The 16,134-nt window shown below is 43.4% G+C and overlaps 1 protein-coding gene across 2 annotated transcripts in view; it reads right to left on the bottom strand.

Moving 5' to 3' along the window:
- esamb (endothelial cell adhesion molecule b) overlaps nt 1–12,711 on the bottom strand; it is a 32,425-nt gene extending 19,714 nt beyond the window's left edge. For both annotated transcript variants that reach the window (XM_072464210.1, XM_072464211.1), the window contains exon 1: nt 12,591–12,711. In XM_072464210.1, coding sequence (XP_072320311.1) covers nt 12,591–12,645 — 55 coding nt within the window. In that variant the 5' untranslated portion in view covers nt 12,646–12,711. The remainder of the gene's footprint in view (nt 1–12,590) is intronic.
- Nucleotides 12,712–16,134: the final 3,423 nt, after the last annotated feature.

Genomic DNA, 16,134 nt, shown 5'->3' with positions numbered 1-16,134 from the left:
ATAGAGTAGAGGGGGCAGTAGAGGCGACAGTAGAGGGGACAGTAGAGGGGACATTAGAGGGGACAGACAGTAGAGGGGACAGTAGAGGGGGCAGTAGAGGGGACATTAGAGGGGACAGACAGTAGAGGCGACAGTAGAGGGGACAGTAGAGGGGGCAGTAGAGGTGACATTAGAGGGGACAGACAGTAGAGGCGACAGTAGAGGGGACAGTAGAGGGGACAGTAGAGGGGACAGTAGAGGGGGGAGTAGAGGGGACATACAGTAGAGGGGACAGTAGAGGGAACAGTAGAGGGGGCAGTAGAGGGGACAGACAGTAGAGGCGATAGTAGAGGGGGCAGTAGAGGGGGCAGTAGAGGCGGCAGTAGAGGGGGGAGTAGAGGGGACAGTAGAGGGGACAGTAGAGGGGACAGTAGAGGGGGGAGTAGAGGGGACATACAGTAGAGGGGACAGTAGAGGGAACAGTAGAGGGGGCAGTAGAGGGGACAGACAGTAGAGGCGACAGTAGAGGGTGGCAGTAGAGGGGGCAGTAGAGGCGGCAGTAGAGGGGACAGTAGAGGGGACGGTAGAGGGGGCAGTAGAGGGGACAGACAGTAGAGGGGAAAGTAGAGGGAACAGTAGAGGGGGCAGTAGAGGGGACAGACAGTAGAGGCGACAGTAGAGGGGACAGTAGAGGGGACAGTAGAGGGGACAGACAGTAGAGGCGACAGTAAAGGGGACAGACAGTAGAGGCGGCAGTAGAGGGGGCAGTAGAGGGGGCAGACAGTAGACGGGACAGTAGAGGGGGCAGTAGAGGCGACAGTAGAGGGGACAGTAGAGGGGGCAGTAGAGGGGGCAGAAGAGGGGCCAGTAGAGGGGACAGACAGTAGAGGGGACAGTAGAGGGGGCAGAAGAGGGGGCAGAAGAGGGGACAGTAGAGGGGACAGTAGAGGGGGCAGTAGAGGAGACAGTAGAGGGGGCAGTATAGGGGACAGACAGTAGAGGCGACAGTAGAGGCGACAGTAGAGGGGACAGTAGAGGGGGGAGTAGAGGCGACAGTAGAGGGGACAGTAGAGGGGGGAGTAGAGGCGACAGTAGAGGGGACAGTAGAGTGGGGAGTAGAGGCGACAGTAGAGGGGACAGTAGAGGGGGGAGTAGAGGCGACAGTAGAGGGGACAGTAGAGGGGGGAGTAGAGGCGACAGTAGAGGGGACAGTAGAGGGGGGAGTAGAGGGGGCAGTAGAGGCGATAGTAGAGGGGACAGTAGAGGGGGGAGTAGAGGCGACAGTAGAGGGGACAGTACAGGCGGCAGTAGAGGCGATATTAGAGGGGACAGTAGAGGGGGCAGTAGAGGCGATAGTAGAGGGGACAGTAGAGGGGGCAGTAGAGGCGATAGTAGAGAACAGTAGAGGGGGCAGTAGAGGGGACAGTAGAGGGGGCAGTAGAGGGGGCAGTAGAGGGGGCAGTAGAGGCGATAGTAGAGTGGACAGTAGAGGGGGCATTAAAGGGGACAGTAGAGGGGACAGTAGAGGGGGCAGTAAAGGGGACAGTAGAGGGGGCAGTAGAGGAGGCAGTAGAGGCGACAGTAGAGGGGACAGTAGAGGGGGCAGTAGAGGCGATAGTAGAGGGGACAGTACAGGCGGCAGTAGAGGCGGCAGTAGAGGGGGGAGTAGAGGGGGCAGTAGAGGGGACAGTACAGGGGGCAGTAGAGGAGGCAGTAGAGGGGGCAGTAGAGGGGGCAGTAGAGGCGATAGTAGAGGGGACAGTAGAGGGGGCAGTAAAGGGGACAGTAGAGGGGGCAGTAGAGGAGGCAGTAGAGGCGACAGTAGAGGGGACAGTAGAGGGGGCAGTAGAGGCGATAGTAGAGGGGACAGTACAGGCGGCAGTAGAGGCGGCAGTAGAGGGGGGAGTAGAGGCGACAGTAGAGGGGACCGTAGAGGGGGCAGTAGAGGCGATAGTAGAGGGGACAGTAGAGGGGGCAGTAGAGGGGACAGTAGAGGGGGCAGTAGAGGGGACAGTAGAGGGGGCAGTAGAGGAGGCAGTAGAGGGGGCAGTAGAGGGGACAGTAGAGGGGACAGTAGAGGGGACAGTAGAGGGGACAGTAGAGGGGACAGACGGTAGAGGGGACAGTAGAGGGGACAGTAGAGGGGGCAGTAGAGGAGGCAGTAGAGGGGGCAGTAGAGGGGACAGTAGAGGGGACAGTAGAGGGGACAGTAGGTAGAGGGGACAGTAGAGGGGACAGACGTAGAGGGGGCAGTAGAGGCGACAGTAGAGGGGACAGTAAACCTCACAGGGGTCAGACAGCACACATCACCTTGTCTTAAAGCTCTTTTGTCCAAATCTCTGTGGCCTGTCGGCAGCAAAAGGGTTAAACCTTTAATGCTGCCACACTTCCACTGAGCATTGATTACAGGGGATGGATAAGACCACCGAGGCCGGAGAAGTAGTCAATATGTTTTTTACTGTTTGCATAATAATATATTTGGTAGACACTGGCACAGTTTTATCGGCCCAATGAGACCCTGAGTGTCACCGGTTGCCGCCTCTTCACCACTACCACACACACACACACACACACCACCACTACACACTATCCCGTAAGTGCAAATGTCTCTCACATAAACGATCAGTGTTTCAGCAGACCTGGTACATAAGCTGCCTCTCTCTGCTCTAATCCTATTACTCACCCGAGCGGCTTTAGAAACCAGGGAGAGGCCGAAGACAAAAGTTGTACACAAGACGCCGTCATGACCACCGTCCTCTGGCACCAGAGACCACCACACGGGGACTATGCGTCTTTATGTTTGATTTGTTTGCACATTGATCTGGTTCTAGAGACGCAGTTGCAGAGTTGCACTATTGAGGCTATGAATATAATTTTCACAATACATTTACAGAAATGAATATAATTTGGTTTAAGAAAAACAATCATTCTGAATTATTGTGAGACTTGACTTGAGGTCCAAAAGTAAAAAAGCAAAAGTCTGCGCACGGTGATGATTCTATTTAGGCTGACATTATTTATGCATATCCTCATGATTAAATCAAAACACTATATGTCTAAAAAGTACTTAAAATAACATCACTATGTCATCAAATTCCTACAAGTTCAACCTTATACCACTTGAGTCATAATACTGTAATATAATGAGCTCAGAATGACAAGTCGAGAACTTAGAAACAAACGGCATCTTTAACCTTTTGTTCCAAAGTGAATTGTCTCTGCAGAAGAGAAATATGCTCCCAAGGCTTAATATAAGAGGCTAATTAATTAACCTGATTTGAACCTGTTTGTCTGTTTTCTAAGGTGTGTACAGTAGATTCAGCTGGTCTGTTATTTGCTTTTAGAGTCTTCATTTCTTTTCTCTTCACCAGCAGGTCCAGGGGTAAGAGCAGAGGAGATCTATGAGCTATTCCTCTGGTAATGACCCTGTTTCACATCGAACTGATGAATAAAACATCTGCAATATTAAGACTAGTGTTGTGGAACCCTACAAGAAAACTGGAGCACTTTTACTCAGTTATCTCTTTGTGACATTAAACATTTATCTGAAAAATAATTTGATCACAAAAACAGCACACATAGAGAGAGATGTAACTTATAAGACTTACGTTATACTAAAATGTTCATTTATCTCTAAAGTCGTTTACTTTTTTTACAAATCTAAATTTTCGACAATATTTGAGTTTGTTGAATTATTATTATCATTATTTGTTATACAGTTTCAGGATCAGAAAAGAGTTGCTGTCCTTGTCAGAGAACAAAATTGACAAACTAAGAATTGGATTCAGCTATATGGTGCAACGTAAAACAAGTCATATTAATATAGAAATAGTAAAAAATATAGACTATTGTTATGTTAAAATAAGGGCGCGTAAAATATGACATATGTAATGAGTTTTAGGTCTCACAGCACTTTCTACATATCAAGTTCACATAGAATAAAGTTTGTGATTGCCTTTTCTGTGCTAAACGTATGAACATATTTGATGTGGGGGTTTGCCGTGAAGGTGCCATGGTTACAGGCCTTATCAGGTTGGAGCAGGTCTCTTTGAGGCAGCTGTGTTCACTAGATCAATTTAGAGGACCAACCAACCACTGGGGCTGGAAATAGAAATGAGAAAATCCACCTACGGCACGAGCAGTTCCTCCAGTACAATTAATGCAAGTCCATATGAGAAAATCCAACAAATGCCATTTTCTCACACGATGTTCCTCCCCAATCTGGTCGTGCAGAACATTATACGTGACTGAAAACTGTCAAAGGGCAGAATCAGCTTCTTTATCATACTTATCATTTAAACACTCTATATAATTTAACAACCTGAGAAACATTACCTGATAACAAATTTGTTTTTAAACATATTTTAAAAAGAAAAAAAATTGAAGATGACACACTGGCTCAAATGTATTACTGTGCTCATGTAATATTAAAGTAGAGAAGCATGTGTCGGTGTCAGAGGGCTGTGGATATTAGTGATGATGCAGGGAAATGTCCCTCTATCAGCGCTCTCAGGCCACACTAATGCATCAGGGACTCAGAGATGGTGTGTCAGTGCGAGTGACGGCCGGGTCATTACACCGACCACCTTCAGTCCTCGGTCTTCTCAAAGCGCCAATTATTCCTGAGTTTGACAGATTCTTCAGATTATAAAATAGGACCCAACCTTTTTATTGAGCGTGTGTTGTTTCTGCACCCAGCGGTCCGATGGGGACCACTGGGGACAAAGAGAGTGAAAATTTGATCCACAAACTAAATTGATGTTACAGCCACAATAAATATCCAGGGGCCGCGGCACTAAGTGGTGGGTTTTGTGGCAACAACAAAAGCCATATCAGGAGAATTTATGTTAACACGTGAGGAGAAAGAGAGAAATACACTGTCAGCATTAAGCAGAATGTAATGAGGACGCATGCTTTCTTTAAAGGGCTGAAGCGTGTGCTGTGGTTGAGTCTTAATGGACTTATTTAAGAGCCGAGTGTGAAAGTGGTGTGCCAATGTGGTTTCAGGATTGACCTCAGGGACCTGCTTTTGCCTCACATAACCACAGGCCCAGGTTACACCTCAGCAGATGACACTATTAATCTGGACACAACAAGCCGGACCCATCTGCCGCACAGTCGAGCAACAAGAGGCTCCAGGATGGCTCTCACTCCTCAATGAATACTAATCTCTCATCTCTGGCTGATAACATCCACTGTCACAGACAGACAGACAGACAGACACACACACACACACACACACAGATACACACACACGAACACACACACACAGGCACACGTTGAGTCTAAACTGCCCTGCTCCCAGGCCATTTTACCTGTTACTGATTGCAGGTACAGGCTGACTGCAAACCAATCCACACCTATGACACCCAGAAAAAAAATCCCATTTCCTATGGCTCTTTGATAAAACAGGACTATAATCTTCTAACGTCTTAGTGCAAAACTCATCTTGTGCACTGACAGCCCATTTTAGCAGAACCACAAAGTCCAGAAAATAAACCTTTTCCAAACCAAGGATCTGCACTGCAAAACTGAATGTTTACACTTCTTCAATTTCGACATAATCTATCCATTTGCACCTTGTTCTTTCCAAAATCAGTGGCTCTGAAGTTCACAAGGAGAACTGCTGTAAACCCACTTATTCCTCTTTGTTCAGTGCTAATGTTCCTAGCACTACTTAATACGTTTGACATTTGCCATTTCCTCTCACAATATCTACATTTATGACAGACTTTAAGACAATGAAATGCAGTGTAACATAACTTTCAGTAAACATCATGTACATAGTATGAAAATATCATAATGTTGTCAATGCTTTACAGTTAGTTCAGAGAGATCTGGATAAAATGATACGTTCAGTATTCTCGTTAGCATTCTTGCATGTGTGTGGGCAGAAGCCTGCTCTCTGAAGTTCACCCACTGGTTTCTACCAGAGCAAAGGTCTCATTTAAAGTAGGAATGGACCTCATTAGTGATGCCACTTTCCCAGAGTGCACCTGGACTAAACCATCACGACCCTCGCCCACACCTGTGGCGTAAATGACATACTGTGCGGTGCATCACTGCCAGGTTCCGATGAGCAGAGCCAGTGCTCATTTGTAGGCACAACTTCATCAGGTGTGTGGGGAGAAGGTGTCGGGTCGAAGGGGAGAAGCAGTGACAGTCTAATTGGCAGCGGTGAAAGACTCTTCTTTGTCTTTGAGCTGGTCCATGCGACTGGTGACCGCTGACGGATCATTATCAACACTCAAAAATGAGCTTCATCAGTCATTGCAGTCTCTGGGGTCCAATACACTACAGCCAATAATCAACCAAGTACAGTCACACTTCCATTCCATAAAGTTGTACACTTACTCATGGTGTATCATGTGTGATTTTATTGATTGAAATATTGTTGCATTGTGGTCTAGCGGTAATCCTATCTTCTTGAATTAATTGGGGCATTAAATGTGTTTATTTCATAACTAAAAGAGCTAAAACTGTATCATACTTTTCTTCACTCACATGACGTCCAGTAATGTCTGGTACAGAGTGTATAGCTTTGTTCAGTTCTTCTAACAGAGCGAGCAGGTTCGGCTGGTGGATATTATCTTCACTAATTATCCGATGTGGAGATTGTGGATTGTGGCAGTGATAAATACAAATGCCAACCCAATAATATTTCTTTTCTCAGCATGTGGGGTGCATCAGAAGATAATAAAAGGATCCTACAGAGCGGTTTGTGACAGTGATGTTTACAGTCACAAAGTAAGACTCAAATAGCCTTTCAGACCTTGAGGCTACATGTGTGTTGTATTGTACAGTATATGAAGGCAAAAACAGCCATTACAAGCAGCTGCAGATTAAAAATGAATTCAAGTTATTTCATGGGTAAATAACATGTGACTCCTAAAACATGGCTGGTCCAGAAAGATTAAAGGGAAAGAAAATATGTGCTGTTGATGCACTAAGAGCGAGGTTTCAGACTTCAAAGGGAATCGTTCTCAAAGCAAAACGCTGACAGATCTGGGAACATGGGGGTGACCGTATTTTTAAAAGACTTGTTTCGTTGTGGTTTTCATTTTTTAAATCTTTTTAATGTTGTTGTATGCTATTTTAAGTTAATTAATCTACATGTCACTGTGTTAAATTAATAAACAATGATACATACTTTTTGCTAATACCTGGTTGAGTGAAAGTATGACATAAATCCAATCTGCAACACACAGGAAAGACACATGTGCATGTAATATTAACTCCACTTCTGTATCTTTACCAGTGAGAGTCCGCTACCTGATATTGTTTGTTATTACTTTTGTGTTCTCTTAGAAATAACTTGTTTCTACCCAGATCTGATTTGTAATTTGGCGCTGTAACCTGCTCGTCTCTGTGGAAATAAGACAATCAATAATAATAATAATAATTAGGACAATAATAGACAATAATAAAGTTTAAAGGACATACTATGCATTATTTGGAATTGGAGTTAGCGCTCCATCTACTGGCGGCAGAGCGAATTACATAGGGGAGATAAACAAACCTAGCTTTCCCCCGACATGCTAATGCAGTTTTAATGAACCGTTTGACAGCAGAAATGCTCAGAACAGGTCTGAGCTCCACCTATGATGTCATAAAACTTTCCTGGGGCTCAGAGGGGAGCAATGTTATAACGGGTTAATCAAACACTGAAACAGTTATAGAGAAGCAGATTAACCAACGTCCATAGGAATTAAGCAAATGGACAACTGTCCCTGTCCTTAGACCAGGCGTGCCCAAACTTTTTTCCTTCGTGGGCCAAAATTAATACATATTAGCGTGCTGAGGGCCAAAACTAATTTTGTCTTGCATTTAAAAAGTTTGTTTGCAAAGATATTGATTGAATTGATTGATGATTAAATTGTCTATTATTAACATTTTTCCAGGGGAATAGACTTGATGTGGTCTCCTTTACAACTGCATAACATGTAATTTAATAGATACTCCTAATAAATCTCCTTCACCCCTTCACGGGCCAAACCTGGAGAGCTAATTTGGCCTTAGAACCTATTTCTCTGCAATGAAAAACAACAAACAACCCAATGGAAAACAGATGAAACTTGAAGGAGAATCGCAGTGAAGGACAGTGTTGATGCAACGTCTCGTTTAACTCCAGATCCATCAAAGCCACACAGCTTTCAGCTAAACGGTCAAAACAAACACTAACAGCTCCAGTGTCCTCTATATTGTGAGGCCAATTAATATGACCCAGTTTTACACAAGAAAACCACTGATGACCAAAGGGCGCGGTGCCGTCAGATTGAGTCTGTAACCTCCGCGGGGGTCTGCAGCGTACGGCCCACACAAGACTACTCAATTAGGTTCCCTCATCCAGCACAGCACTGAGGTACACACCGTCAGCCTAACGAATGCAGCGGGCCATGAAAGCGCAGGCAGTCCAATGGTCAGAGCTCAATAAAGTCACTCACAACGCAAGACCAAGACAGAGTGAGAGCCGTGGCTTTTCTGCAGCGCACAGTGATTCATTGTTAGTGATTGTTACCTTGTTACTGCAGGTCAGTAAGGAAAACAACAAGTTAAATGTGTGACATGAAGCATAAAGTATTGTTTTTTATCCTGTTGTGGTGACCTGCAGCTTTACCGGTACTTCATGTTCACGACTGAGCAAATACTTGACTGTATTTAACATCAGAATATGAATCAGAATCACATTTCTTCTCCCATTGTGCTTTGCAACTACAATTAAAATCATCTACATCACATTTATAGGAACCTTTACAAACCCAATGTGGTGTATTTTAGCTGGAATGAAATGAATAAAGGCGTGAAAACATCACAGTGACCTGCTCTTGTGGAGTCGACTCAGCAGGTGAACACAGTGGGGAAGACTGACCTGTCATGTTCTGTGTGTTATTTCTTCTTCTTCTTCTTCTTCTTTGGTGTTTTATGGCAGCTGGTATCCAAGTGATACATTACCACCACTACTGTAGTTAGACTTTAGATTTTATTCTCCAGACTTTACTCTTGGTAATTGTTGTTGTTGTTGTTGTTGTTTTATGGCGGTTGGCATCCGAGTGTTGCATTACCGCCAGACTTTATTCCTCAGACGTTTCGTAGTCCTCAGACTCTGTCGTAGTCCGTAAAAGTACTCCTCCCATTGCTTTGGCGTTACAAAGCCCATGAGGTCATGATGTGTTTTTGTGACTAGAATAGTTGTTGTGTCAGAGACCAACCGGCTTTATTCCAGGGAGACTCTTCTTCACCTTCCTCGCCCTCTTTGACGGTCGGTGCTTTGGGAAGTACAAAGCCCATGAGCTCCACACTTGGAACCCATTCATATGACATATATACTTGTACCACTGTGTTTATGTGTCATTGTTTTCAAAGCCCATGGGATCAAAGCGGAAAGAATGAACTCGGCTCCACTCCAGGGAGACTCCTCCCCACCCTCCTCGCCCTCCTTGACGTTCGGCGCCCCGGAAGCACAAAGCCCATGAGATCGTGGGACGTCTTTGTTGTTTTACAAAGCCCATGAGGTCATGGGACGTCTTTGTCGTTTTATCCCTTAGAAGTCCTTCTTCCATCACTTTGGCGTTTCTAGGCCCATGAAGTCCAAGCGCGTTAGAACATCCTCTTGCTCCTCATCCTCGGCTCAGTCTCCAACACCCCCCACCTCTATAAACGTTTACCCAGCATCTCCCCGTCCGACTTTATTATTTAACTTTATTCTTTAAGCTTTATTCTTCTTCTTCCCCCTCTTCTCCCTTTCTTCTCTTCCCTCTTCTTCCTCCTCTTTCTTCTTCTTCCTCCCCGGAGCTCCACGATGGCTGGCATCCACAGTGTCACACCACCGCCACCCACTGTAATTGTGATTCCTGGAGTTCTTTTCCGTTGTTGTCGTTGCTTTCAATGGCGGATTGAGCGTGGACAGGAGACCAGCGACGCCCCTACCTCCATTTCTTTACTCTGATTACTCTGATTCTCCAAATTGAAACTTCCTTTACTCTGACTCCCATTTAGCACATTTAGCGCGTTTTCTATTTCTGCCCATTCAAGCTTTTTTGTTCCAAGGAATCTTCCTGCAGCTTAAGCAATGATCCTGATGCTTTCAGTTCTCTTTTGAGTTTGAGCAGCAGTTTATAACATTCACCATAAAGAGTACAAAATCCTCTCTGTCCACAACCAATGTATTCTCAGACATTCTGGAAGCTCCACACTTGGGACCTTCACACTTGGAACCTTCACACTTGGAACCTTCACACTTGGGACCTTCACACTTGGAACCTTCACTCTTGGAACCTTCACACTTGGAACCTTCACACTTGTTGTTGTTGTTGTTGTTGTTGTTGTTTTATGGCGGTTGGCATCCAATTGTTGCATTACCGCCAGACTTTATTCCTCAGACTTTTCGTAGTCCTCAGACTCTTCACACTTGGGACCTTCACACTTGGGACCTTCACACTTGGAACCTTCACACTTGGAACCTTCACACTTGGAACCTTCACACTTGGGACCTTCACACTTGGAACCTTCACACTTGGGACCTTCACACTTGGGACCTTCACACTTGGAACCTTCACACTTGGAACCTTCACACTTGGAACCTTCACACTTGGGACCTTCACACTTGGAACCTTCACACTTTGAACCTTCACAATTGGGAGCAACGCTGGCTTCTCTCACTGTATCTGCTTTCACCTCAACAAAGGCTTCAAAATAAGCATCTATAAGCGTCTATATTATATGTAATGGCTCTTAAAGCTCCACACTGATGACCCATCTTATTTGCCTTGTCCGTTTTGGAGCGTGACTTTGGTTGTCCCAAGATCAGTCAATAAGCTGTGCTATTGTCCCTTCACTGGCTAAGCTTTGCAGTCATTATTAAAGCTGCGCATCGCATCCTATTGGGATCTCTGCATCTTTCATTGCCTGGCCACCCCATCTAATTTCTTGTTTAGCTAATCATGCAATATATAATCAGAATTACCATAAGCTGTGTTATTTTGTGAGCGGGGTCTAGCTGCTTGCAAACAGCAGCTTTACATACCACGAGGCCGGCAGCTCATACAGGCCAGCATCAACTGTATGTGCAGACAGTTTACAAATGCAACACAAACTAAAAGGCAAATGAGACAAGAGCCAGCAACGGCCAGAACCAACTCCTCATCACACAATGCAATAGAATATTAAGAATAATTTTAAGAAACATTCCTTTTGAAGTGGCCAAAACAAATGATCTGCCTATATGTGGAATATAATTATATTTTATTCATGTGCTTTTGTTTATTTGTTGGATTATTTTAGCAGGTTGTAACTAAATTAATTCAGGGCATCATTTTGAGAAAAAAAATAAGTAAAAAGTCTAAAGTGCACACTAGTTTTTAAATAATGTGCTCTACATGATCAGTCCCAAGACAAGATGTAGTGCATCAGTGCAGAGATCTATGGCAAATCCATGTACATATATTAACGAATGAAAGCCTAAAAAGAAGAAAGTTCAATTTAAAAAAAAATTAGACCTGCATTTTTCATCGGCTGTTCTTCTGCTTGAATTGATAATTCAAAGTAAAGTTTCCAAAAGGACACGGGATTCCTTTTGTGTCCTCATCTTTGGATGACATTTGCTTTGAACCAAACCGATCGCGACATTAAGATTGGGTTTTTTAACAATCTGTGATTTCCACACGAGAGGAAAGCAAACATCTGTGAAGAAGTGAAGCAGGAGCGCAGTTGACAGCTACAAGATTGGCCAATTCAGACAAGCCTAAGGAGCTTTGGAAATGGCTGTGGGACTAAATAGAGCATATGGCAATAAGAAAGGCACAAATGAACCGTATTTACCTCAAACATTAGTAAGTACCCTGTGATGTCACTGGGTCTTTAAGTGTCTTGTGCAGTTTATTTGATGGAGGTGCCACTTCAGCATTTGGAATCACGGCTTTGATGCTGACAATAGAATTAAAGTTTATTTCCAAGCCATTAAAGCTAAGTACAAGCAGACTGATAATTAATATAAGCTGTGCAATTATATTTGACCTTAATAGTTTCATGACCCACATCCTAAATCTGTCATGTGGGATTTCAAAGGCAAAATCGTTAAAGAACATCCTGCTCTTTTAGGTAGAAATCTCACAAGCGCCAGTAACCTTCAAAAGAAACCAAAAAGGAATAACATTTAACTTTCCAGCGTTTCGGGGCATTCAGTCATGTGAATACATAATTCTTCCTCTGGAAAGGACAGTCACTCACTGTGCATGGAGACCTTATGAAAGACCACAGAAAAGAGCAAAAAAAGGGGGAAAGCTAAAATGACAGCAGAAACAGAATCAAAACACTAACTGATTTTTATTTTTATTTTTATTTTTCTTCATATTAGAATAGCCTAAACAAAAAGTTTGCAGACTAGAGCCAAATCATTTTAGCAACACAAAACCGTGGCATCTAAAAGTTTGATATCATGGGTTCATTACAAATTATAACAAAGTAAATAACTAATAATAATCAATTCCCATTTATAGGAATGACTATATCCTATAAAATGCCAACTTCCCACGTGCGGACGCACCACACACAGGCGACAGCTGATTATCACGCGACATGCGGCTTAATTCCGCTGAGCAGTTTAATTAGCTTACCTTGAATAATCCACATTAACATCAGCATGGCTCCAAGTCCCTTCTTTATCCCCATGGCGCAACATTCACTTGACTTGATCTTCAAAGTTCTCTCCAAAAACACTCAACTCCACAAATTGCCACTTGTCCCGTCTCTCTGCGCCTCCGCCTCTTCCGCGCCTAATTGTCTTTCAGGTTGCAATTAACGCGGCACACTTTCCCCCCATCGCGCCGAACAGCCGCTCTACAACTCTTGACATCTCAAACCTCTCTCCTTCATTGCCAGAGATCAAGAAAGGACGCGCGCGGACGTGTCCTCCTCGCGTGCGCCGGGACGCGACACTTGTGGTAGTGGACCGCGCCGACGCTGCTTGTCCCGTGCGGGAGGAGAGGAGGAGGAGGTGAGGAGGAGGTGTGTGCGCGCGTGCCAAAGTGAGGACCTGGATCCACCTGCACCAGAGAGACCCGCTCAGTGGCGCCCCCTGGCTGCAGAGAGGGACAAACCGCTTGACTGCACGTGTCGTTTTGTTGTTGCCAATGCAAATGTGTGACATTTATGAGGCAGCTAATGAAACCTACACTGTAAATCTTCCTCAACTTTTATGAGTGAGTGTGAATGATCTTTTAATCTAGTTTGAGTATTCTTACTTCTTTAGTGATGTATTATAAAACAAAACTGTTCCAAATTCCTACAAATAAGGAGCATTTGATGTGTTTGTTTCTGCATGATTTTCCTTCAGACTTGTGATTAACAAAAACATGTCCTCCTAAATCTGCCATCATGTGCTCCTTGACCTCCAGCGCCACAAATCCACTGCACTGCTTCTTACTTTTCTTTAGTAGCCTGAAGGTTTAAGTACGATTAATTCCAGGTTTAATCCCGTTTGAGTCACGGCAGTGGAACATAAGGCTTCCTCCTTCCTCCAAAACCTCAAAATAACCTTCCCGGTTTCTAGTATTTGATGACCTATAATAACATGTTTTATTTGACTTATTAAAGGTCACCAATTGCACTGAACAACACAAACCAGAAATAGACACGTTTAGTGTGCTAACAGACATTATAGATCACATAAAGCTGAAAAACCATGGGCTACAAAGAGTGCTTTAGTGCATTAGCTGCACACATCGTGCACATACATAGTTTACAGGGTTAAAGGTGCATTCACACTTGGTTTGGTCCTGGATTGAGCCCAATTTAATCCTAACATAGACTTGGTTTGTTCCTCTGGTTTAGTTTCAGGTTTAGTTCGAGCTCGGTCCAGAGTTTGGATGAAGTGTGTGTGTGTGTGTGTGTGTGTGTGCGTGTGTGTGTGTGTGCGTGCGTGCGTGTGTGTGTGTGTGTGCGTGCGTGCGTGCGTGCGTGCGTGTGCGCAAGTGTTGGTTTCTTCACTGCCATTGGCTCGGCAGCATGTCCCCTTTCTGTGTGGTAATCTGTCTACTGCTCCCCAAATGCAGTGCCCTTCGTCATGTGACCTGGGTCAGTTCTCTTTGACCCATGTTAGCTTTGTGTCTGGGTCATGATAGGAACCGAAACAAACTACGACCAAGAAGAAGCTTGAGCTGATCACTTTGACTTATTATAATGTGTAAGCAAGAAATGTGCCCTATTGCAATTTAGCAATATTGACAAAAATGAATACCCCAATAGATATCTTTTTGCATAATCTGGTAACAATATTTTACATTTTATTAAATGTTTGAACACTTGCTGGAGGGTGATGAGCTATGTGGTTAGTAGTGAGCACAAGACCTATAACTGTATCTAAAAACTGTTTCTGAAATCATAAAAATATTTTGCCAATTTAAAGTTTGTGTTGTGTTCTTTGGACTTAAAACCACTGCACCATTGACATTCGTTTTCAAATAGCGGCTTAGCGGCCGTCATTTCTTTTAACTTAGTAGAAAAAGCTTCAGTTGTAGTCTACTATGGAACACGCCTGGACGAATGAGGGATTACACCGACATATTTCTTTTAACTGTTAATATTTTTTTTAAGGTTTCTGAATCCTTATCCAAAAAATGAGAAATTTACTTCCAGATGTCATTTTTATTAGTTTTCTTTTGACTACGTGTTTGACTAAACATTTTTCTTTTGTAACAGTTTAATTACTTAAATTATATGTCATGCAAGTACAACGTAGTTTTGTAACTCATAAGTGCAGTTCTAATAATTAGACACACAAACAGCTCGTGCCATTAGGCACATCAGGCACATGAGGCCGGCTGAAACAGGCTCACAATAATTGGAGTCCTTCTTTCTACCTGTAAAGTCTACTCAATTATGTTGCTTTTGTGATGCATTACAGGAAGCTTAGATTCAGAAGAGCTCTCCGTGACAGGTTTGGTCTCAATGGAAAACAATGCGCTTAAACAAGAGAACAGGAGCTGCACTGGGATTTTACATAGTAATGTAAGTCGCTGCTTGGGCTCAGCTCACAATAAATGGGTCGTCAGGTGAAATATTAATGCAAGTGGGTCGATGTCTTGTATTTTTAATGTGATGTAATGGATTTATTACATGATATTAGGCTGCACGTGGTTGGCAAGAGCATTGTCTTCATCCATATACATTGGAAAGTTTAAGAGACAATGGCGAGGTTATTCTTTGCATGGAAAATTAGGCTTTTTTTGTTATTGCATGCTTCAATAGATACAAGTCTGACAGGCAGTACCACCTCTCACTTATTTATGGCGTTCGCTTTTTGCACTACCTGCTGTCCTTGTCCTCTTCGATTGTTGTTGGATTCTGAGGTCATATCTGGTGAATGTTCCACGCATGAATGTTTTTTCAGGTTTGAGTTTAAATTAAAAGGCATATGACTCATGTAAAAGTATTTAATATTCTGGTGTGTGTGGCATCTCCTCTCTTTGTGAACTTTTTGTAAGTTAAGTTCAATTACAGGTTTAAAGTATCTCAGTATTGTTGTTTTAAAGGTCTACACAATTAGAATATCAAGTTTATAATGGTTGCAAAATATCTTACAGGTAAAATTCTATCTCCCAAACAAGTTTATGAAGTGATAATTCTGCATTTTTGGGTTTCATTTTATGGGTCATTCTCGTTTTGTGTGATAATTGAAACTTAACCGAGATATTTACACAGTTTAGCCATAATATAATACATCCACAATTTTAGCACATTCCTGATGAATTGTAAAAATGTTGTTATGGAGATAATGCAAGGAACATATACATTTTTCTAAATACCACCTAATCCTAAGTGGAACATTATTACAAATAGGTCTTGTATATTTGTGGCTTTTGTGGCAGAGTAGTTGTTTTATAATAGAGGGTTAATGTGTTATTGGGCAAGACACCACAGAACATAAATAGTGGCCTCAAGTTGTCAAGTTTGCATAGCGCAATATCAATTCAAGCTGCTATTATTAATATGTCATACTTGAAATACAGTCTCAAGCCCTTGAAATAGAGCATGCACTACCTTTGACATTACATCTGTCCGTCTCATGTGATGTAGTGCAATGTGTCGTCCTATACATTATGACAGGTCAGTGGCACGTGTGAATAATTGATACTTGTTGAAGAAGTGCTGATATATATA

Source organism: Eucyclogobius newberryi, unplaced genomic scaffold, assembly GCF_026437365.1.
Source record: "Eucyclogobius newberryi isolate DKJ021-1_F unplaced genomic scaffold, fEucNew1.0.hap1 SCAF_10, whole genome shotgun sequence".
In the NCBI taxonomy this organism is placed as follows: domain Eukaryota; kingdom Metazoa; phylum Chordata; class Actinopteri; order Gobiiformes; family Gobiidae; genus Eucyclogobius; species Eucyclogobius newberryi.
The sequence above is the reverse complement of the archived record's forward strand: the minus strand, read 5'-3'. Positions and strand labels throughout refer to the sequence as shown.